Source organism: Falco rusticolus, chromosome W, assembly GCF_015220075.1.
Source record: "Falco rusticolus isolate bFalRus1 chromosome W, bFalRus1.pri, whole genome shotgun sequence".
Taxonomy (NCBI): domain Eukaryota; kingdom Metazoa; phylum Chordata; class Aves; order Falconiformes; family Falconidae; genus Falco; species Falco rusticolus.
The window spans coordinates 24,900,574-24,923,548 of NC_051209.1; the positions used below are offsets into that span (position 1 = coordinate 24,900,574).

Sequence of the window (22,975 nt, forward strand, 5' to 3'; positions counted from 1 at the left end):
TTCCCTCTAAAATACTTAAATTTTATTAGTGAAATGGTACCAAAAATAACAAGTATACAAAGAATCTCTTTACTCTATGCTACTTACACATCATAAGACAGCTGTTGTTGTAAGACACAATCCTTCACAGTCTTTCTATAAGCATACAGATTTGCCATTCTTTTATCAGAATAAGTTGTTTACCAGTCAACAGCATGTGGCTTAAACATCACAGAAATGACTGTCTATACTTTACATAGTAAAGCATTTTCTATAGCCTTAAATGTACACAGTAGCAAGAACATAAAATCCTATTAAAAAAAAAAAAGAGTGATTAAGCAGCTTCACAGCCAAACTGTGTTGCAAATAGCTGATATGCTATTAAGATTTTTTTTAACTGAAAGAAATAACACTTCCCATGAGGTAAGGCAATGAAGTCAGTTGATTGTATTAAGTTGTATTAAAAAATAATCTACTTGATTTTAGGTATAAATTTTAAAGGTATGACTCTTAAGAAATCTTACAATGATGAAACTGATTAAATTAGTTCAGAGAGCACAAGCCATGTTTTACCTTGACAAAAGTATTTGCTTTGTCATTCTTTTCTTACATGCTTTCTCTTTAAAGAATGAAAAAAGAATCTCTACCATATAACTCTTATGTAAATTAGATTTTTTTGCCCAAATTATTTATCCCCTCAACTTTGCATATGATTCCTTTTATATCACTCAACAAGTATTAGAGATTATGATGGAGAGGTTACAATTAAGGCCACCCAAATGTAGATTAAATTTCTAAAGGGCTGTCTTTGATGCAGGTGATCAGAAAATGCTTTGTATCCAGCTACTACTTTTGTACAGTGGTTGTCCCCAAAATGCACCTTTGCTTTCACCTATAAATCTCTTCTAAAAATAAAAAACAGAAGTAAAAATGGAGTTTTAGTATTTTAACAAGTGAATCAATCATTCTGACAAATCACTTGCATTCTTGTCTACAGCATGGTGGTGGCAAAATGGCAATAGAGATCATATAAGATTTAACTGAAAATGAGTAATAGCACATATACATTTCTAGAAGATACCACATTATTTTAAGAAGGCACTAAAGCTTCTGCTTGCGGTCCCATATTTTTTTTAAACAAATAAGAAAAAATTATTTTCATAATGGCACCTGTACTATTTACAGCTGAACATACACAGTACGGCTCAAAACAAAGCTGTAGGTTGTAATAATATCATGCAGATGTGCTCACTTCTATAAAGACAAAAATAAACAACAAACCAACTCCAAAATAACCCAGTAAGCTAACCTATTATCTATAACACGGCAATGTTCCTTTTTGGAACAGAAAAGTAACATGCATTGTTCAAATACTTTAAAAGAAATATTATTTTTAGGGATATTAGTGAGAAATTGTCTTAAATAAAACCCAAGAATCTCAAGCAGTGAACAAATGAAAAACAAACTAGTCATCGGGCATTTAAAATAAGAACCATAAAACTGCATTTATGTTTAAAAAACATTTTTCTATAGTTTTAATTTATAACAAAATAAAGAGTATATTTATGCACCTTTTCCAAGCATATCAAACAGTACACACTGAAGTTTTTGTGAGTTTTTTAACCCATAAAGTAAAACAATACAAAATTCATCAACAAGCAGTATTTTAAACAACCTTAAATGCATATCTTCAGCTTTTTTTGGATAGTACAGGTTTACATCTTTTAGTTTCTATGTATTTGTAACAGCTTATGGCAAAACTTAACATAAATCATTTTAAAAATTAGTACAGCCATCATGGAAATGCATGGATTTTCAGAGATGAATAGTTCTGATGGCATCTGACTTTTCATGGTATAACTACTGGTCTGTGCTCTCTTGCTTTACAGCAAGAAATCAAGAAAGCTATCACAAGAATTGGAAGATCTACTAGTACTATCACCATATTCAGGCTGATTGCTTTGACATTTTCTTCCTTGTTCTGAGAAATAAGAAGCTTTGGATTTCATTCCTTAATTGAGTCATAGGTCCATTCTTTGCTTTAAACCTCTTCCATTTTAATTGAGAGGTTTTCATCATTTGGCTGACAGTTCCCATTCTGTTGTAGTTTGACTTCATCTGTCTCTTGCGTATCTCTATTGCCTACTTCCTTGTCAGTTTCTGAATTCAGATCTTCTTTAGTGTGATGTTTGTCCTACCAAAGATAAAATTATTTTACAAAAAAACCCCAACCAAACCCAACAATAAACAAACAAAAAAATCATACTCTACATCACAGGATATTACTTCCAACCAACTCCTGGTATTTTGATTGCCTCAATTTTTACACACTTATCTTGTCTCAGCAATTTTCAGAATAGAGATGTCACCTTTTCTTTTTTTTTTTTCCCAAAAAAAGTTTTCTTTTCAATTGGCTGAAGTTAGGCAATCATAACAACACGTCAACCAAGAAATCATTGCTATAAAGTTATCTGTCTTTATCATTAATATTCAGGTAAAACAGAAGAAACAGTATCATGGGATCTATGAGAAATGGTTCAAAAAATTAAGATTTCACCATATATTTTGAATAAAACAGGATTAAAATTTTTCTTTCATATTTTTTTGTCAGGTAATTGATAAATTTTAAGATAGTTCTTTGGTAAGACAATTACCTAAGTATATGGACAGTCACCTAAATCAGCTGTTTTATAAAAGTAGATAGAATAATTGAGTACTACAAACTACTCCTTAAAGGCATGCTGCTTTTAAAATTCTAAGATTAAACAATTTGAAGATGTTTCTTTTCTTATTCACACCACCTTCTATTTTGCAAGGGAAAAATCCCATACTATTCCTTAAATATTCAACTTTACTCCTGCAGAGTCCAATATGCAGCCCAAGACAAAAGCAACCAGGGAGAGGCTGAACTGCAGAGTGAAAGTTTATTAATAATCTTTTCAGCTTGACAGCCTGTGCTGGTTTTGGTTGGGATAGAATTAGTTTTCTTCTTAGTAGCTAGCATGGGGCTATGTTTTGGATTTGTGCTGAAAACAATGTTAATAATACAGGGATGTTTTAGTTATTGCTGAGCAGCGCTTACACAGCATCAAGGACTTTTCTGCTTCTCACACCACCCCACCAGTGAGTAGGCTGGGGGTGCATGGGAAACTGGAAGGGAACACAGCCAGGACAACTGACCAAAGGAATATCCCAGACCATATGATGTCGTGCTCAGTAAATAAAAGCTGGGGGAGGAAGGGGGGGAATGTTCTGACCAATGGTGTTTGTCTTCCCAAGTAACCATTACGCATGATGGAGCCCTGCTTCCCTGGAGATGGCTGAACACCTGCCTGCCCATGGGAAGTAGTGAATGAATTCCTTGTTTTGCTTTGCTTGCGTGTGTGACTTTTGCTTTACCTATTAAATTGTCTTTATCTCAATCCACGAGTTTTCTCACTTTTTTCTCTTCTGATCCTCTCCCCCATCCCACTGTGGGGGGAGTGAGCAAGCGCCTGTGTGGTGCTTAGTTGCCGGCCAGGGTTAAACCACAACAGTCCTTTTTGGCACCCAACGTGGGGCTTGAAGGGTTCAAGATAATGACAGATTTGATTGGAATGTGCTAGATCAAATCTATAGCTGTTATTGCTGTTTAATTATTAAGGGGCAGGTTTCTGTGCTTGCCTTAGAGTCTAGTGCTTGTTACTGGCTGCTTTTTGCTTTTGCTGCCTGCTGTACCGCTGTACTGGTTATCATTTTACTGTGCTGTGCCCGGGAACATTCTGATAACAGCAATGATGATGCATCAGGGCTGGCAGACAGTCAGGGCATCGCTGCTGTTTCTGTGCTGCTGTACTGAACAGGCTGGAACTCCAGTGTGAACTTGAGTCAATAGGACTGTGACCTGTGGATGAGCCCATGTGGGAGCAGGACACCCCAAAGTGTCTGTGGCCATGGAAAAGCCCATGCCAGAGCAGGTACATCTATCTCAAAGCATCTGTGGCCATGGTTATGTCTGTGCTGCAGCAGATATGCCTCTGGAGGAATTTTGGCTCAAGGGCAAGTCCATGTTGCAGCAGGTACACCTTGAAGCATCAGTGGCTGTGTGTGAGGACATGCTGGAGCACCTCAAAGCGTGTGGGCATGGATAAGCCCATGACAGAGCAGGTACAGGCCTGAAGGGACTGTGACCAGGGATAAGGCCATGCTGGAGCTGATTTACTTCTGAAGGGACTGTAGCTGTGAGTAAGGCCACACTGAAGCACGTATATCTCTGAAGGCATTGTGGCCCATGGAGAAGGCCACACTGGAATAGGTGTACCTCAAAGCAACTGTGGCTGTGGATAAGTCCATGCTGAAGCAGGTATACCCCTGGAGAGACAATGGTTCATCATAAGACTCCACTTGAAGCAGATATACCCCTAAGGGACAGCAGTCTGTGGATAAGTCCAAGCCAGAGCAGGGGCAAGGGGAGGAGTTCATTGTAATGTTAAAACCTACAGGCTGGCCCAAAGGGACGAGGGGTGGAGATTGTAATGGAAATACCTTTAAATTGTTGTAACCCATGATTTGAGTTGCATGTTATAGAAATGACTGTAGCAGGAACCACCTGAACCAATGGAAGACAAGCCTTACAAGAAGCAGTGCAAATGCAGCAGTGATCCAACCTAAGTGTAGTGGAATGAAGCTGGGCTAATTAGCATTGATAATATACAACTGTGGGTTGGCTTCAGGGGCGGTGGGTTGGTCGATGTAGATAAGGTGCAGCTGTGGCTGGTTCTGTTAAGTGGTTGGGCAGCCAATGAAGAGAGAGCAGCCGAGGAAGAAGTAGGAGAGGAAGACACAAGAGAAGAGAGAGTGGGCCCTGGATGAGGGAAGACAAGGACGTAGAGGGACTGTATGAAGAGTATGTTGGATGAGATGGTAAAAGGCCTTGTTGCAGCTTGATAGCTTGGAGAGTGCTGCAACACTGGCTTTGGTGCCTGATAACTCCACAGAACACACCACCTCTCCTATTCTGAGTGACCACCATAACAGAGGGAGTTCAAAGTCATGGGCTAAATGAACTCAATGGACATTTTGTAAGCCTTCTACTGATATTTTACAGCTAACTCCTAACATATGGCACAGAACAGAGAGCAAAAATAAAACAAAGTGTATCTGTAACCTATTCACACAAGCTCCTATAGGTCCAGTAAAGTTCAAACACAGACTTCTCCAACTGGCCTGCTAACATCAACTGGAGAATGACTTTCATGTCTCCAACTAGCAAAACCTAAACTCCAGTGGCAATAATTTGGATAAGGAAAATGGGAGGGGGGGGGGAAGGGTGAGGAAGAGAAAGAAAAAAGAAGGAGGGAATTCCAATAATCATTTTACTTGCAGCACTCCACTTATCACTTGGTCACACAGCTTCTTACCTTGAAAGTAGTGGTGCTTTTGTCAGATTTCTCCTTTCCCTCTTTTTCTTTACTACTTTTTTTCTTGGAGGTAGAGTGTTCCCCTTCTCTTCTTTCATTATTTGTATCCTTTTCTCTTTTCTTTTCTTTCTTGTTTCTGTTTAAGAAAATTTTTACTCAAATCAGAATTTGATCCAACAGCAACAAATGTACTCCCAATGCATACATTGAGTATACTGTACAATAAATTGCACAGTACAGTAACTAAGAATGTTAGTATCCTGGTTTGCTTTCCTTCAGAAAGGTTCAGTCACCCTCAAACCATTTAACTGCAAATTAAACTCTCATTTGGGGGATTTAAAAAAAAAAAAAGACCAACCCAAAAAACCCCAAACCCAACCCCCCCAAAAAACACCCAAAAACTAAAACCTAACAAAAACCTCTTCAGAAAGACAAGGGAAGAGAGCTAAAGAATGTGTTCAGTACACATGGTATTTGCAAAGAGAAAACCAAGTTAATCTATATCCAATGAAGGGCTTTTATTGATTTGAAGCAAATTTGTATCACTAAGATTTAAAACTCTCCAGTTGAAAGCATACCAAAAATCAAATACATGAAGGGTCTTTTTTGTTCTGTTTTAAATTATAACTGAATCATACTGACCAACTGAAATTATCTGAGATGACTAGTGAAAAGGCAGTAAACCAATGAAAATACTTCCCAAATAGTTTTCAATATATGTATCTGCATCCACCTTTGAGTGTTCTGTTTATCGGAAAACAGACCTTTTCCTTAGAAAATTATTATTAAAGAGCTTCTTGCATAGCAAAAAAAAAAAAAAAAAAAAACCAACCCAGAAGAAACACAAACTGACTTAGCTCCTTTCATAACACTGATCTCTATCACATTTCAATTTAACAGAAATACTGTAACTCTTTGCTCCTTTACTGCTCATTAACTTTTATGTTTTACATCAAACTGACCTTCTTGGAGAAGGAGTTTGTGAAGACTTTCTTTTTGTTCTTTTAGGAGACTTGGAAGGACTTCTACTCTTCCTTTTACGCCTTTCTCTGGAGGACCAAGAAATTGAAGATCACCAAAGAAGAAAAAAATAAACTCAGGAACTGCATAAAACCAGAAAGCTCTTAAAATGGTCTGACATAACTAATTAAATATCACTGAATTTAACATTATATATCACCAATAATATATGAACTGTACAAAGAAAAAACTTTCATGTTTCAGTTTGATGGGAAAGGGGAGAATGGAAGTGGGAAGTAGGGGAAAAATTGTGTCCTTTCAGATTTTAGTTTTATGTTTATCTTCATATGCTTATACCTGATAATGAAAACACACTGAATTCACTAATCCTGTATTAAGTAAGAGTTTCTTCAGTCAGGAAAAGAATCCAATTAAATCCACATTAAAACAAAAGGCATAACTTGAGCAATACAAACTTTAAAACAACATTACAAGCTTAAGATCCTTGGAATTTCAGTTCAGTGTGACTGAAGTTTAATTCCTGAATACATGAGCTAGCATTCCTATTGGTTTAGAAGCAAACAGAGCAAAATGAAGCTCAAACTGTTGTCAAAATCAAAATAAATAAGTTAATATCAATTGTTTTCCTAGCAGTCCATGCTCAGCAAACCTATGTATCATTCTATAACACACTAAAGAGCTCTAGTATTTCACAAAACAGTTGTTTTACACAGATGTATGGAATGTGCTGAAGTTGCTGTTATGGAGCCTGAACTCAAACAACAGAACATTAAACAACTGGTTGCAAACATACTGAGACACATCTTAAAATAAAGTAAAAATTGAGCAAGTAAAGCTTCATGTGATCCTGTGCAACCTGCTCTAGGTGAACCTGCTTTAGCAGGGGGTTGGACTAGATGATCTGCAGAGGTCCCTTCCAACCCTGACCATTCTGTGATTCTGTGATTCAGTGTAAACATAGAACCTATCTCTGTCAAAGTAAGATGACTCTTTCCTATCACCTCTTCATAGACCAAGAAAAGCAGACAAGAAGAACCATCAAAGAAAAACAGGGAAGTTAAAAACTAATTTACAGGGCACTTTAAGATACAGCAAAAACCCTACACTTATGCATACCAGCTTTTCCAATTCACACCTAATTTCTTTAATATTTAGAAAGACCAAGAAAACAACAGTTATTAGATAAATTACAAAAGGATATATTAAGATATACCTAGTATCACTATCTGGATTCATACTCTAACAATATCATCTAGCCTGACCTCCTGAAGCTACACAGGACAAAAGTTCATAACTATTTTGATCAGCAAGCTCTTAAGTTTGATACAACCTTTGGTAAACAAAACAAAACAAAAAGTAGCCTCAAAATCACAGGGAAAAAAAACCCACAATCATTGATCATTCACTGTTTAACACGCACCTCACATTTATCATCACCTTTTTTCAAATGAGGTACTGGAAATGAATATATTATTCTGACAATGCTCCCACTTGGTCTATATTGAGTACATCCCCACTTTATTTTGTTTTCCTGCATACATATCTGTGAGCAACCAAGTGCCCTAGTAATTGTGTTCAAACTAGAAACTGTTTATGCATTAAAAATAATTTTCAGTTTCTGCTTTTCATATTTCAAGCTGCCTGACAGCATTCCTACCTCTGTTACATTTATCTATACAAAGATTTTTGTGCACCTGTTTTTATTAACACTCTTAAGCAACACTAATACAGCAAAATTTAAGAAAAAGAAGTCTGAAAACTTTGATAGTGATCCCGTGTCTCTAATTCATACACAAAATTACTCCTAGAAGACCTTGTAGCAGCCTTCCAGTCAGTATCTAAAGGGAACCTACAAGAAAGCTGGAGAGAGACTTTTTACAAGGATATGTAGTGATAGGACAGAGGGGAATGTCTTTAAGATGAAAGAGGGTAGATGTAGACTAGATATTAGGAAGAAATTCTTTACTGTGAGGCTGGTGAGGCACTGGAACAGGTTGCCCAGAGAAGTTGTGGATGCCCCATCCCTGGAAGTGTTCAAGGCCAGGCTGGATGGGGCTTGGAGCAACCTGGTCTAGTGGAAAGTGTCCCTGCCCATAGCAAGGGGGTTGGAACTACATCTTTAAGGTCCCTTCCAACCCAAACCATTCTATGATTAAAGACAGGTAGCTTTCAGCCTCTTCATATTCTGTCTCCAATTAAGGCACAAATTTTGGTTTTGACCCTGATGGAATCTGAGCCTTGCTAATGCCACCAGAAATTGCCAGTTGAATATATGGAGTCTCTCTGCCTTGTTTAGGTAAAAGAAAAAAATTAAGAAAAAATCCCAGACAAAAAATATTTAATGGATAAGACTGACTGGAATTGATATTACCACTTTCAGGTTGGGCCATTACTGGGTTATGAAGGAAGATATCAGTTCAGCCATCAAGAAGTCTTTGGACAAAGTCTACCTATCTTTTGCTAGCCTATAGATGTCTCTTGCAAAAGGATCCTGATTCTCCTCTTCCTCTGGTCTGTGTCTCTTTCTTCAGCTAGGAATCAAAAATAGCCATCTGATTTCTAGTACCTGCATGCTGTTTGTCAGTAAAACATGGTGAGCTGCCATCTAGTTCTTAGAAGGTCCTGTATGTTCTATTCCACCTCTACCTCTTCTCCAAAAAGAAGACTATTATTACAATATTTTACACTCTTCAGAAAAAGGATCTTCATCTTCAAAAATGGTCTCAACTCAACACTGCAGTGTAAATCCAGACAGCTGAAATGCCAGGTTGCTGGGTAATCTTCTCCTGAATGAATGGTTTGTAACCATTTCAACTAGGCTAAGTCAATCACCAAAGGAAACAGACACCCTGAAATACAAACTAACCAGGACCTGGTAGCCCAACCTATTGACAAATACTTTTCAGAATAACAGAATTGCTGAGGTTGGAAGAACCCTCTGGAGACCACCTAGTCCAGATCCCCAACCTTCCAAAACAGGATCAACTAGAGCAGGTTACTTGGGGCCATGTCCAGTCAGGTTTTTAATATCTCCAAGGATAGAAACTCCACAATCTCTCTGGGCAACTGATTCCAGTTTGCCCAGAAAACACACAATTTAAACATTAGAAAAAACTTTTATTTCCCATATGTCAACATATGCCCATTGCCTCTTGCTCTGTCACTGGCCATCACTGAAAAGGGTTGGGCTTCATCTTCTTCACACTCTCCCATCAGGTATTCAACATGGACTGATATACTCCCTCAGCCTTCTCTTCTCCAGGCTAAATAATCCCAGCCCTTTCTGCCTCTCCTTGTATGACGGATACGTATAAAAAATTATGTATTTCTCTCATCCTACATCTTCAAAAAGAACACTGTGCCTGTTTAATGGCATCTATACAACAAATTATTTTCATATCAAAGTAGGGTTTTGTACTATGAGTTCATTTGTTCTTATTTCTCATTACCCTACTCTGATTTGATTGGCAATAAATTAAATTAATTTCCCCAAGTCAATTTTTTTTTGCCTGTGATGGTAAGTGGTGAGCAATTTCTCCCTGTCCTTATCTTGACCCATGAGTCTTTCATATTTTTCTCCCCCTGTCTATTTGAGGAGGGGGAATGATAGAGCAACTTGGTGGGCACCTGGCATACAGCCAAGGTCAACCCAGCACAATTACTTATCTAATTCAATACTCCTGAGGCATACAAGCATAAAATGTTATGTTTTCAAAGCTAACAGAACTATTTCTACTCTGTGCAGCTATTCAACCCATGAAATAATGCTAACATTGCTGCATATGCTTAAAGAAACCACAGTATTTTGCCCATAAACCTGCAAAACAACATGGACATTTCATATAACCCAAACAGAATGTTCAGAAACCATTACAGCTTTTTCTGCATTATATGAACCATGAACTCCTGAATTTTGAGGGCTATGGAAATTTTGCTTTTGTCCAGGGAAGTGATTATAATACATAGAACTTTTCCCAATTCATCCAGCATTTCATTCTCTCAAGGTAACAGATAAAATTTGGTATCTAAATTTGACACGCAATATTATTGAACTCTGTTGAGGTATTCAGAAAGTACTTTTTCCACCAAAGCTTCAGTTAGCTGCAACACTTTTGGAATATGCCTAAGTTAGTCCACTTACAGAGCTAATTATCTCACAGCCTCTTTTTGCTGTACTGAATTTATCCAGACTTCTACGCAGTTTACCTTCCCTCAGAGGCAAAAACAACAGCTAGATTAACCTTGACTGCTTTCCTGTTTACTATCAGCATGGTTAAAGAATGTTAATTTTTACTTGTATCTGGCCATCTAACCAGCTAAACAAGGTATCCTTATCTTCCAACTGAGATACATTCACTTTCTGAACGGCTAGCCAGCCAAGTGACATGCTTGCTTCCTGCTGTTCAGCCATCTAGTCAAGAAAATTAATCACTCGCCATCCTTAAGGTAGCCAAGTGGCAAATACTACCACCCAACTGTTCATAAACCCAACAAATTGCTCTACAGACCAACACTGTACAGTAAGTAACCAAGGAACTATGTAACAGTGACTCAAACTTTCAGCAGGACAAAGATGTTTTGGATGGCCTCAACACAGAGAAATGGCATAAGAACCATCTACTTACTATCCTCAAGGACTATACTATACAGTTATGTGAAAAGCAAGCACCAGCTGCCCAACAAGAAACTATTTTCTATCAAGCATCATACAGAGCTCTTTGTAATAGACATTACCTTATAGGGAAATCTACAAAACCAGAAAGAATACAAATTGAATTAGTGACACAGTGATGTTGATAAATAAAAATTAAAATGTACATTTTTCATGGTGTGTCACTGTACTGACAAGCCCAAAAAAACATGAAAAAATTCTAAACAAACCTGCTGGAGCTACGAGATCTTCTTGAAGAGCTATAGCTTCTTGGGGGTGTTCTGGATCTCTTCTCTTTCTTGTTTTTATCATCTCTCTCTTTTTCACTTTCTTGCTCCTTCTTCTCCTTATCCTCATCTTTTTCCTTTTCTTTGTCTCTGTCCTTCTCTTTGTCCCCTCTGCCCTTATCTCCCTCTTTGTCCTTAATCTTCTCTCTGTCTTTCTCCCCCTCTTTCTCAACATCATATTTTTCCTTGTTCTGGTCTACCTCTTCCCTGTCTTCTTCCTTCTCATTATCTTTGGCCTTTTCCCTGTCCCTATATTTATCCTTATCCTTGTCCCTGACTCTCCCTCGATCCTTGTTTCGCTCTTTCTCTCTCTCCCAGTCCCTCTCCTTGTCCTTATCCCTGTTTCTCTCTTTATCTCGCTCTCTTTCCCTTTCTTGGTCTCTGTTCCGGTTTCTCTCCTTCTCTTTGTCTTGGTCTCTCTCTTTGGCCTTTTCTTTTTCTTTGACCTTTTCTTTGTCTCTTTTTTTGTCCCTGTGAAAAGCCAAACACAAATCCATCAATTCCTCTTTGAACTTTCCAATAAAAATTACAACTAACTCTAGCATACATTAATTGTTCAAGAGAAAATATGTATATCTGTTGAAAAATAGTAATTACTCAAAATTTTAATTTTCCACCCCTGTTCACCATGAGGGAGAGGCTATGTAGCTAGGAAAAATTTGGAAACCAAATTGGGGAAAGGGGGGCCAAAATCAAATCAAACTGTGATCTTCAAAGTGATATTATTATACTTTGAAATAATATGTCTTTTTACCTCACAGCTACGTTACTATACATACATAAATTTTCTGCATTTTGTCAGGAGACAAAGTCTCCAATTTGTAAATCCATTTTTTACTAAAAGAATGTCCACATAAAATGGACTTCAGATTAACCACCCCCACGTGAATAACGACAGCTGACTAGACAGAAGTCTTTATTTTTATTTTAAAGTGTCCTCTCACATAAATATCCTGGAACTGCTTGGAAGTCCAACATCATTTAATACACAGAAACGAAAAAACAGGGATAAAATCTCACCAAATTCCCCTCAAAAGGCAAATGTAAGGTCAAAACTCAACTAAGACAATTCAATCATCTGTAATGTCATTAGGAATTTGAAAATTACTGAAAAATTAGTAAGACAGTAAAAACAGAAGCAAAGTAACAGAACAAGCCAGCTTCTTTGGGATAGGCAGAATGATACACATTCATAAAAACAGTGAGGAAAATTCAAATGGATGTTCTAGTAGTCAAGCCAAATAAAAATTTATTAGATCACAGCTTTGGCTAAAAGATTACATTTTGGTAAAGGATTATTTGGAAGTGCGAGGCTCTGAACCATCTTTCCTTTCTAGCAAAGGGAAGAGAGACATGCCTCCTAGACCTGCCTCTAGGACACAAAAATGAACAATTGTTCAGAGAAACAGGAGAAAGCACAAGAGTTGATCAGCAGGCCTTTTCATGTCCAAGAGAACCAGACTGACAGAAGTTGCTGTCTATTGGTATTGGTACCTATTCTAGGATTTTTAAAGATTCTCAAAGAGACTCCTTCAGACATGAAAGGCCCTACACACAGCTCCCACCTTTCTTCATTGGAACAAGTGCTTGGCTACAAATAAATAGTAGGTTTGTTTCATGGTCTGTGACCTGAAGACTTTGGTTCCCATCAGGTTTTGGGCAAGTACCTCTTTAGATGTCTCACAGAAGGAATGTAAGTTCATAAAGATGAAACAGCACACAATCTCTGCAATAGCAAGGGGTCTCACAATGACTCAAGAAGCACCTTCCAGTTATTTATCACTGAGATTTCATTGGACTTGCCCCTTCCAGTGAACAGATATCTCGAGAAGCTCCAGACAGCAACAGAGTCAAAAGGATCCATCAATGAAGCCCAGCTATGTAGCCTGCTCCCAACTGTTCCCACCGCGGTCCACAGATCTACAGTTCTCTTTCCCAAAAAACTTATCCCCACAGAAAACAAGAGACAACTGCCCAACCTAAGTATGAAACTCCCTTTAAATGATTCCAGGGAATTACAGAGATGAAACAGAAAGAAAAGTACCGAGGCTTCTATTCACGAAGATACTTTCATAGGCACTTTTGTTTTGTGAATATTCACTATTTCATCCCTTGGAAAATTAAGTTATCATCCAAGGAGATACAAGAATAATCTTGTTAGAATATCACAGTTCAATAATTAGACAATCAAACGTAAAAATTAATAGACTAGGTAAAATACAGATGTATTAGATCCTGAAATGTAAATATACCTGTGGGAAAATCACCTTGAGGGGGGAAATTAGAGAAAAATTAGGTGCTAATAGAAGCATAGTATTACAGAAAGCTTTGTAGGGTAAAATACAGCTATCACCTTCAGGATGGTTGGCATGCATGGAATCTACATCACCACAGTTCCCTAAGCAAAACATCCTGCCAGCTCAGCACATGCTGATGGGAGTGATGGAGTGGAGTGGAGATGTTGTGGCCAGGCTCTGTAGTGCTCCCTGCAGGAATGGGAACTTGATGGCACCACACAGCTGATAAGCTGCATAGCAGTTGTAACATGAGGAATCCATGAGATGTCCGTGGCTGAGCCAACCACTGTGGCGAAATGACTTTCCTCAGATGAAATAATCTTATTGTAATACTAACACACACCTCCATCTCAAAGTTACCTGCCTCCAAGGTACTACTACACCTCGCTGGGCACATGATACCAGTTAGTAACAACAATATGTATGACTAGAGTCATTCAAGCTCCACCTAAATGTGATGGAAATGGATTAGTCCTGGACTTGAATAACAGGGGGAATTGTTGCCTAAACTCCTGGATTACCCAACTCTGATTCAGTGTTCACAAAGCTAGGTCAATCTGACTCACTCTCTAAAGTTGTTATGAAGGGACCTCTAATCAAGGGAGTCAGCCTTGGGGAGGATGAGAAACAAAGACCAGGTAGTGAAAAGAACACCATTATCTAAATTACATGGAAAGAAGCCTTCAAGTGAGAAAAGTTCTGGCTATGAGAGGCAACAGGATGATAAAGGTGTTGCAATCCACTGACATCAACAGAAAAGTAGTTGAAAATAGGACAAAGATAATAATGGTAGTGGGAGATTGCGACCTCCAACTCATATAGCCATATAGCCCGCCCCCCCCCAAAAAAAAAAGAGGGCAAAATCCCACTTGAGGAGCATGCATAGTTAGCAGAGAACTTCAGTAGTACTGAGGATGCGTACTAATTTGCATTAGAAGCAAGAAACTTGTAACCGATCCTGTGTACGATGAATGAATATACAATGTACTATGAAGTATAAAAAATGGACAGATGAGGGGAGAAGTCGGGGGAAAATTCCATCATAACTTCTAGGATCAGTCGACAGGCTGAAACCATCTTCTCCCCCATATGGATGCCTATTGGATAAGAACTTTATCTTATGCATGGTAAATAACTAACTCATGCTAGCTTTTATTAGTGATTATAATTTTGTAAGGCACGAAAATAAGTTGACCTTGTAGAGAAAGAACACCGAGTACTTACATAAAGAAAGGGTTTTTTAATTGTTAGTCTTGCCATCTGTCATTCTCAGATTTATGTGGTAGAACAGGAGGGAGAGAGGAAGTGAGATAGCACCACACCGATGAAGTGAATACATTGTGCAGGGTGCAAATAGTGCACAAGCCAACACCCATCAGAGAAGGGATGGGTTCATTTGTAAGGAACAGTGAAAGTTTGTGGGCTGCAGTAAAGAGTTTCGGAGCAGTAAGTAGTCCAAGGCTTGATAGTGCACAGAGAGGTATAAAGTCTGAGATTAATGGTTAAAAAGGGATAGGAAAAAGACTGTATACAACAGATATTATACATGTTTGTTATATACATTAATTAATAAAATATATTTGATGCCCTTTTCCTCTGTGCAGGACCTGAAGCTAGCTGCAGAGGTAAATTCTGTTGGTGGAAAGTCAGATTTTAGTTTGCAGCTGAAGTCTCCCACTATGTCTTATGCATACCTGTAAAGAACGTAAAAGATTTCAAGAGTAATTTCAAATTTCATGATGTTAAGTCTTTCACTTTATTAAGAAAATAGAAAACAAATCTATACTTTCTTTGGGTTCGAATGTGTCATTATTAGTAACTGTCTTAGGTTAGTAATTTGGGCATCCTTTGCCTGTAGTATCTGGGATGGAAGCTGTTAAACCTGATGAAAGATCCTCTTAGTACATCATGAACTGTGGATACTTTCAGAGTTGTGGGAAGTATAAGAGTTGCAGCAACAGCTTGGAGAACATCTGATGCCCTGGTCACTAATGGGCTTTTCCAGCTGACTGAATGCTGCTGTCTAGGTAGGTCATCTGCACCACCTAGCCTGCAAAGTAAATAATAATTATCTCGGCAAACTGGGGCATTCAGGTATCCCCACCTAAGTGTAAGGGACTAAAATAAGTTGACCTTGTAGAGAAACAAGGCTGAATTGGCAGAGCTGTTAGTGTACAGATAAGTGGCCAAATTTGGCAGTGAAACCACAAGCGTGTGAACAGCTCGTAATGAGCAACTACTTTGCTACACATAGGTGCTCTGCTGCACGTAGGCACATTCCAGGGCAGAACTTGGGTAGATAAGCAATTGTATATAACCAGCACTTATGTATGCATTAAACTATCTCACTTCTTCACTGCCTTGGGGTCCGTGTCTTCATATGCCACAAATGGTGCCCGAACAGGGACTTGAGGGATAAAAACTGCAACTCTGGTGGCATAGCCCAGCTGAACCAGGGAAGGTGGATACACGAGTGCTCTTGTCACCACTGCTGGACGGCAGGTGAGTGGCTGGGAACCATGGGGCAATCATTAACACGGGAACAGAAAAATCATATGGATGTTTTGCAGAAAATTTTAAAGACTTATGGGGACAATTTGTCTCAGCTGTCCCTTGTAACCCTCTTGGCATGGGCTCCAGACAATTGTTCTTGGTTCCCAAAAGAGGGCACGCTGAATATCACTGTATGGAAACATGTCAGGGATGAATTGGGACAGCGAAATGATGAGAAATCAAAGAGTTTGCTGATAACGCAGCAGCAAGTGTTTTTGGCTCTTAGCCGCTTACAGACTGTTAATGAGGCAAACCTCCCACATTATATAGCATGGCAGCCTCATCAACAGCAAGCGGAGATAAAGAACAGCAGCTGCTGTCTTTGCATTACGATCCCCAGCCTGATGATCCTTTCGACCCAGGCTTAGCAGATCCAGAAAGGGAGCCAGATCTCTACTCATTAGATGATAACGATGCAGGTGTAATCCCTGTGCCTCCAACTGAGCCAACGGCTCCATTTAATGCTATGACCGAGGAGCCTGGACCAAAACAGCCGAAATCGCCCCCACCCACAGATCCTGCACTTTAGGCAAAACCGGCTGAGTTGTCACATTCCGATGAGTTGTCTGAAGTATACTACTGTGCCTTAGATCAGTGCAGAAAAGAGGCTATGCGAAAGGGAGATATGGAATTACTCGGTGCATTCCCCATCCAGTACCAGGCAGGGCGACCAGCTGTGTGGGAGCAACTCCTGTACGAAGCTGTAAAAGAACTCAGATGCTCAGTTAAAGATTTTGGACTCAGGCATTTACCATGAACTTGTACACTGCTGTTCCAGAAGGATATGTTATGACCCCATATGATTGGAAAGTGCTGTGGTGTATGATGCTCACCTCTATGCAGTATACTGTAGGGAACAGAGACAGTGGGTTGTTTTGACATTGATTATGTGCAGCTGTGGCCTTGCTTTGACTATGTGCAGCTGTGATCCCGCAGCAAAGAGGTAAATAACATTGAGGGAGTATGAGAAGAAACCCGGATGAGACAGAAACAAAGGAGGAATGTGATCTCACCTCTAGAAGAAAAGGAAACAGCATGAACAGCAGAGAGTAGCCGATAGTGAACAGCGGCTGGGCGTATGGACAAGAGTTTGACCAATAGTAAAGCTTTTACCAGCGCGCGTACAGAGTATGAACTTATAAAAGCTGTAACTAACAATAAATGTCTTTGCTTCACAATCCTTGCAGTCTGTGCCTCGTACTCCACAGTATACAGTTTGGATAACGGAGTACCAGGACTGAGCTACTATGCAGACAATGGGTAATTTAAGGAACATGAAAAATATAGGTATGGATGAACTGATGGAGGAGGGCAGATATTCTGCTGCAGTAGCACAGGTACAATTACCTAGAGAGGCACTTGAACAAGCCACCCAGATAGCTCTTGCCTCCTTGAGAAAGGTCCCTGGGGGAAAGCCTGAACATTCGTTTGTGGCTCTCTGGCAAGGATCCCAAGAACCTTACACAGACTTTTTAGATCTCCTACAAAATGTGATAGTTCAACAAGTAGAGTCAGAAGAAGCCAAACAATTAATTACTTCTCATGCAACTCGCAGTTGAAAATGCAAATGCTGAATGTCAAAGAGTTTTGTGTCCTCTTTGGAACCGTAACTCTTCATTAGCAGATATGATAAGGGCTTGCCAGAACGTTGGCACCGAGGTCCATGGTGCAGATTTACTTGCTGCTGCCTTGTCACAGCAAATGGTAGTGGCAAATGCACAACGAGGTTCTTGTTTGACTCCTGGTCACTTATAGTGATTGATCTTAAAGACTGTTTCTTTACCATACCGTTGCATCCTGACGATGCACCTCGGTTTGCATTTAGGGTACCAGCAATTAATCATCAGGAACCCACCATGCGTTTTCACTGGGCTGTGTTGCCACAGGGCATGTTAAACAGCCCCACCATGTGTCAAATGTTGTAGCGCAGGCTATCAGTCCTGTTCGCAAAAGGTACCTGCAGGTTTTCATCTACCACTATATGGATGACACTTTGGCATCGGCATCATCCTCCTCATTGGTCACTCAAGCCGTGATAGACCTAAGACCATCATTAAGCAAAGACAGCCTCTGTATAGCAGAGGAAAAGGTCCAAACTCAAGTGCCATGGAAATACCTCGGATGGAAAATTGTTGAGACAGCTATTCTTCCTCAACCTCTACGCCTTGCTACAAATGTCAGGACCCTCAATGACCTGCAAAAGTTACTGGGTACCATCAATTGGGTGTGACCATAGCTGGGAATAACTACACGAGACCTGGCACCTTTGTTTACCCTGTTAAAAGGAGATGCTAATTTGTTGTCGCTATGTACACTCCACCTTTGAGGCCAAAAGGGCTTTGCAAACCATAACCAATAACGTACAGGAGGATCAGAGTCATCACATTATACTAACTTTGCCTGGTTTGTTGGTTTTGATTTATAATGAATTTCAGCCTTTTGCTATCTTGTTTCAATGGGCAACTGAACACCAGGATCCATTGAGAATTTTGGAGTGGATCTTTTTGCCTCACTCTTTTTCCAAAACACTGACAACTCTTATTGACATGTTGGTGCTCCTCATTCAAAAGGGACGACATCGTCTGCAGGAACTTATGGCCTGTGACCCAGCCACCATTTTTATGCCTTTGGCCAAGCAGGACTTTGACTTTTGGGTTAAGCAAAGCCTCTCACTGCAGTCTGCTCTGGCCGACTTCAGTGGAACCATTGCTTTTTCTATTCCTCAACATAAATTGCTTCACTCTTTAACTGATTTACCCTTACAATTGAAACTGCATATTTCTCATGTACCTATCCCAAATGCCCTGACTGTTTTTATTGATGTCTGGGGACCTTCGGGAAAGGCCGTTGTATCATGGAAAAATGAGCAAGGGCATTGGGACTCGGACATTACCTTTGTTACTGGTTCCACACAAATAGTGGAGTTAGCTGCAGCTGTTCGTGCCTTTACATTGTTTAGACAACAACCTTTAAACCTAGTTGCAGATTCTTTATATGTTGCAGGGATAGTGTGTAGGTTGGAACATTCATTTTTAAAAACGGTTCCTAACCAACAGTTATTTGTTTTGTTGAAGCATCTTTTGTTCCTATTGGAGCATTGCTGTCATGACTATTTTGTTTTACATGTGCGGTCACACACCTCATTGCCTGGTCCCATTGTTGAAGGCAATAATGTGGCGGACTTTTTTACCACGGCTGTTGTTACCCCCAGTGCTTATCAACAGGCTAAGCTTTCACATCACTTTTTTTTCACCAAAATGCTAAGGTGCTGCAACATTCGTATCACCTCACACAAGAACAGGCCCGGGAGATTGTGAGGGGCTGTCCCGACTGTCAAAACTTTACCCCTTTACCCCTTTATCCCAGTCTTAATCCTCATGGCCTCCAAGCCCGAGAAATTTGGCAAACTGATATCACACATATTCCCTCGTTTGGGAATCTTAAATATGTTCATGTATTGGTTGACACTTTTTCACACTATGTTTTTGCCACTGCTCACACCGGGGAGAAAAGGTGTGACATGTGCCGTCATTGGCTTGCTTGTTTTGCTACCATGGGAGTTCCTGCTCAAAATAAAACCGACAATAGCCCAGCATATATAGCGCAACCCACGTGCCTGTTTTTGCAAAATTGTGGCATTACCCATGTGATGGGCATTCCCCACTCGCCCAGTGGACAGGCCATTGTTGAACAAACTCATCGGTCTCTTAAAGACATGCTGCAAAAACAAAAAAGGGGGAATAGCCCGGGTACCTCACCACAGGAGCAACTGTGGAAAGCTCTATGTGTGATCAATTTTTAAACTGCTCTTCCAACCATAAACATTTCTCTTGTCCTGCTTGGCAGGAACTGCCTTGGGTCTGCTACAAAGACCCAGAAACTACCCAATGGAGCATTACAGTAGAATTAATAAGTTGGGGGAAAGGGTATGCTTGTGTCTCTACAGATCAAGGGCCTCAGTGGATCCCTGCTCGGCTTGTTCGACCAGCTGATCATGGACCTCCTACCAACGATGAGCCAGAGAACAAGCCAGAATAATGCAAACAGACTAATGCGACTAGTCTGATGCTTCAAAAATTATTGATTGATGTACAATCAGTGTGACATGCTACTTTGCAAAGCAGAGCTGCAATTAATTTTTTGTTACTAGATCATGGCCATAGATGTGAGGAGTTTGATGGAATGTGCTGTAAGAATTTGAGTGATAATTTGTGTCAATTCATCAAAGTTTGAAACAGCTACATGATTTGATGAATAAGTTGAAGGAAGCTTCTGGATGGAATCCTTTTGAAGGTTGGGATTGGACCACAGGATTAGGTCCTTGGATACAAAATATAGTGATCTATGGGTTTGTTACATTGCTAGGGGTTTTGGTCATTGTTATATATCTACCATGTTTGATGAACCTGATGCAAGCCATGATACAAAGGGCTGTCCATCAAGCTATGACGGTTCAAATTCACACAGCCTTAACCTTATCCAATTTAACAAAAAAAAAAAAGGGGGGGGGGAATTGTAAGGGACGAAAATAAGTTGACCTTGTAGAGAAACAAGGCTGAATTGTCAGAACTGTTTAGTGTACAGATAAGTGGCCAAATTTGGCAGTGAAACCACAAGCGTGCAACAGCTCGTAATGAGCAACTGCTTTGCTACACATAGACAAATTCCCAGGTGCTCTGCTGCACGTAGGTACATTCCAGGGCAGAGCTTGGATAGATAAGCGATTGTATATAACCAGCACTTATGTGTACAATAAAGGATCTCACTTCTTCACTGACTTGGGGTCCATGCCTTCATATGCCACATAATTTAGTTGTATATAGTTTGGTTGTGTATCATTTCAAGCTTGTTTTTGCAGACAGTCCCTATCGCCAGCAATCACGAATCTTACTTTGTCACGATTTCATATTAATAAAGAATGTTATTCTGTAAATTGTTAGTGTTAGTCCTTTCTGGGCGCTAGCAGCTGCCAGCAGTGGGTAACACATTCAAATAAAGTGGGCAGACCCGCTGAGGGGTCCCCCTGATGCTGTTGGTGTGTTTCCCTGAACAAGGCAGTTGAATTGCTCTCTGATCCAGTGAGACTGTTCAGTGAAGGGTCCCTATAATGGGATGCTGACAGACTGATTGGGCACAAGGGCCTCTGCTTTCCTGGGGCCCTGATAGACAGATCAAACACCTGGGGCCGAGAGGATTACCCCCCCCACCCCCTTTTCATGTGATAATACCACATAACAGACACATGCATTTGTGCTACAGCAGTGTATAGCCAATATGAAATAGTCAAAGGCAAAAATAAAAGTTCGTGCACAAAAACTTTTACATGTTCTCAGAATGTGGGATCAAGTTCAACCTGAATCAGATCTGTATTTGTTGAGAAGGTTGAAGAAGCATCATCCACTTTTTTTGTGTGTTGCACAGGCTACATGGAACATACTTAATCCATTGGTTAAAGTCTGACAATTAAAGTTACCTATTTTCGATCAGCTTGGACATTGGTATCAAAGCTTTGGTACCTCAGTGTTGTGGTTTAACCCCTGTAGGCACCATATGAGTTACTATGAAGAAAATTAACTATATCCCAGCCAAAACCAGTACACCTCAGCATAAAAATTTACTTTCTATACTTTTCTCCCACAAAGCCTAGGGACAGGCTAAAGCATTTACAGATTCCATCCTTTGCCATCACCTAAAAGGTTTGCTAGATTTTTTTCAAAAACTCTGTACTCTGTGCAAAGAACAGTATTGTTTCTTAGGAACGGAACTCACCAAGAATGAGAACGACTTCTTGACTTCTGCCTTTCCCTAGATCTAGACCGTTTTTTCAGGGGACTTCTGGATCTGTGTCTGTCCTTGTGTCTTGAGAGCAATCTGTTGCCAGATCTACTTCTATACAAACAATGCCAGAAGAAAAATACTTAATATTGAAACTTAATTAAAATTGGGTCAACCAAGAAGGGGAAAAAAACCACATAAATCTTGCCTCACTACATAAAATTATATAGAGTTACACCTCAGTAATATACTGCCTACCAACATTTTTGTAAATATGGATACTTTAAGCTTCACCAGGTGCACGTGCCCTCCTTTTAAACAATGTACCATTTAAGTAATATTCATGTTTCATAATGACTCCCATGAATATTCTGAAAAATGGATTTGAACTATAAGAGTTCTAAAGAAAAGGAATGAGCATTTACTACACAATAAACAAGGAATGCAAATAACGTGCAGATACTCCAATAGAAATCCAATTAAAGACTTCTGATAAACTTATATTGTATAGTCTCAGATTTGATGAAGAAAACAAGACTTTTAAAAATTACTATACTCTTTTTTTTCCAAAATATTCCCTATATTTGGAAGATCGTATTCCATAGGAAAAGAAAAATTAAAAGCTGAATTTGAACATTAAGTTTCAAAAGAACACATAATTGGATACTTTGCCTGAGAGGTTAAAGTACGATGAAGTTAAACTTACCAAAGACAGAAATTCATGTATATTACTCAATAAATCCTGAAGAACAGGGAGATACAAAAAAATACCAGCTCTACCCGTCTTCTGCAGCTCAAGACGCACAGAGTAACATATATCAAGAGGAGAGGAGAGGCAATCACTTCTTACCTACAGCTTTGCTCCATGTATCAGTGTAGAAATACAAACTAATTACAGGGAAAATTAATTACAATTTAGTCCAAATAAGACTTTGAATAAGTTTTATATCATAGAGATGAAAGCAATTTAAGGAGTTTATAAAACAGTAGAACTGGGAAGTGGTAAGGACAGTTTATTCTTAGTAATGAAGTTGCCTCGACAGATCAGATTGG

General features: G+C 39.4%; 1 protein-coding gene across 6 annotated transcripts in view; it reads right to left on the minus strand.

Moving 5' to 3' along the window:
• Positions 1–22,975, minus strand: part of LOC119140697 (splicing regulatory glutamine/lysine-rich protein 1-like) — a 50,875-nt gene continuing 27,900 nt past the window's right edge. For 5 of the 6 annotated variants that reach the window (XM_037372229.1, XM_037372235.1, XM_037372233.1 and 2 more), the window contains 5 exons: positions 21,917–22,036; positions 11,241–11,768; positions 6,341–6,427; positions 5,379–5,514; positions 1–2,173 (listed from right to left, as the gene is read on the minus strand). In XM_037372229.1, the coding sequence (XP_037228126.1) occupies positions 2,021–2,173; positions 5,379–5,514; positions 6,341–6,427; positions 11,241–11,768; positions 21,917–22,036 (1,024 nt within the window). In that variant the 3' untranslated portion in view covers positions 1–2,020. The remainder of the gene's footprint in view (positions 2,174–5,378; positions 5,515–6,340; positions 6,428–11,240; positions 11,769–21,916; positions 22,037–22,975) is intronic. The other variant, XM_037372231.1, reaches the window with a different exon arrangement.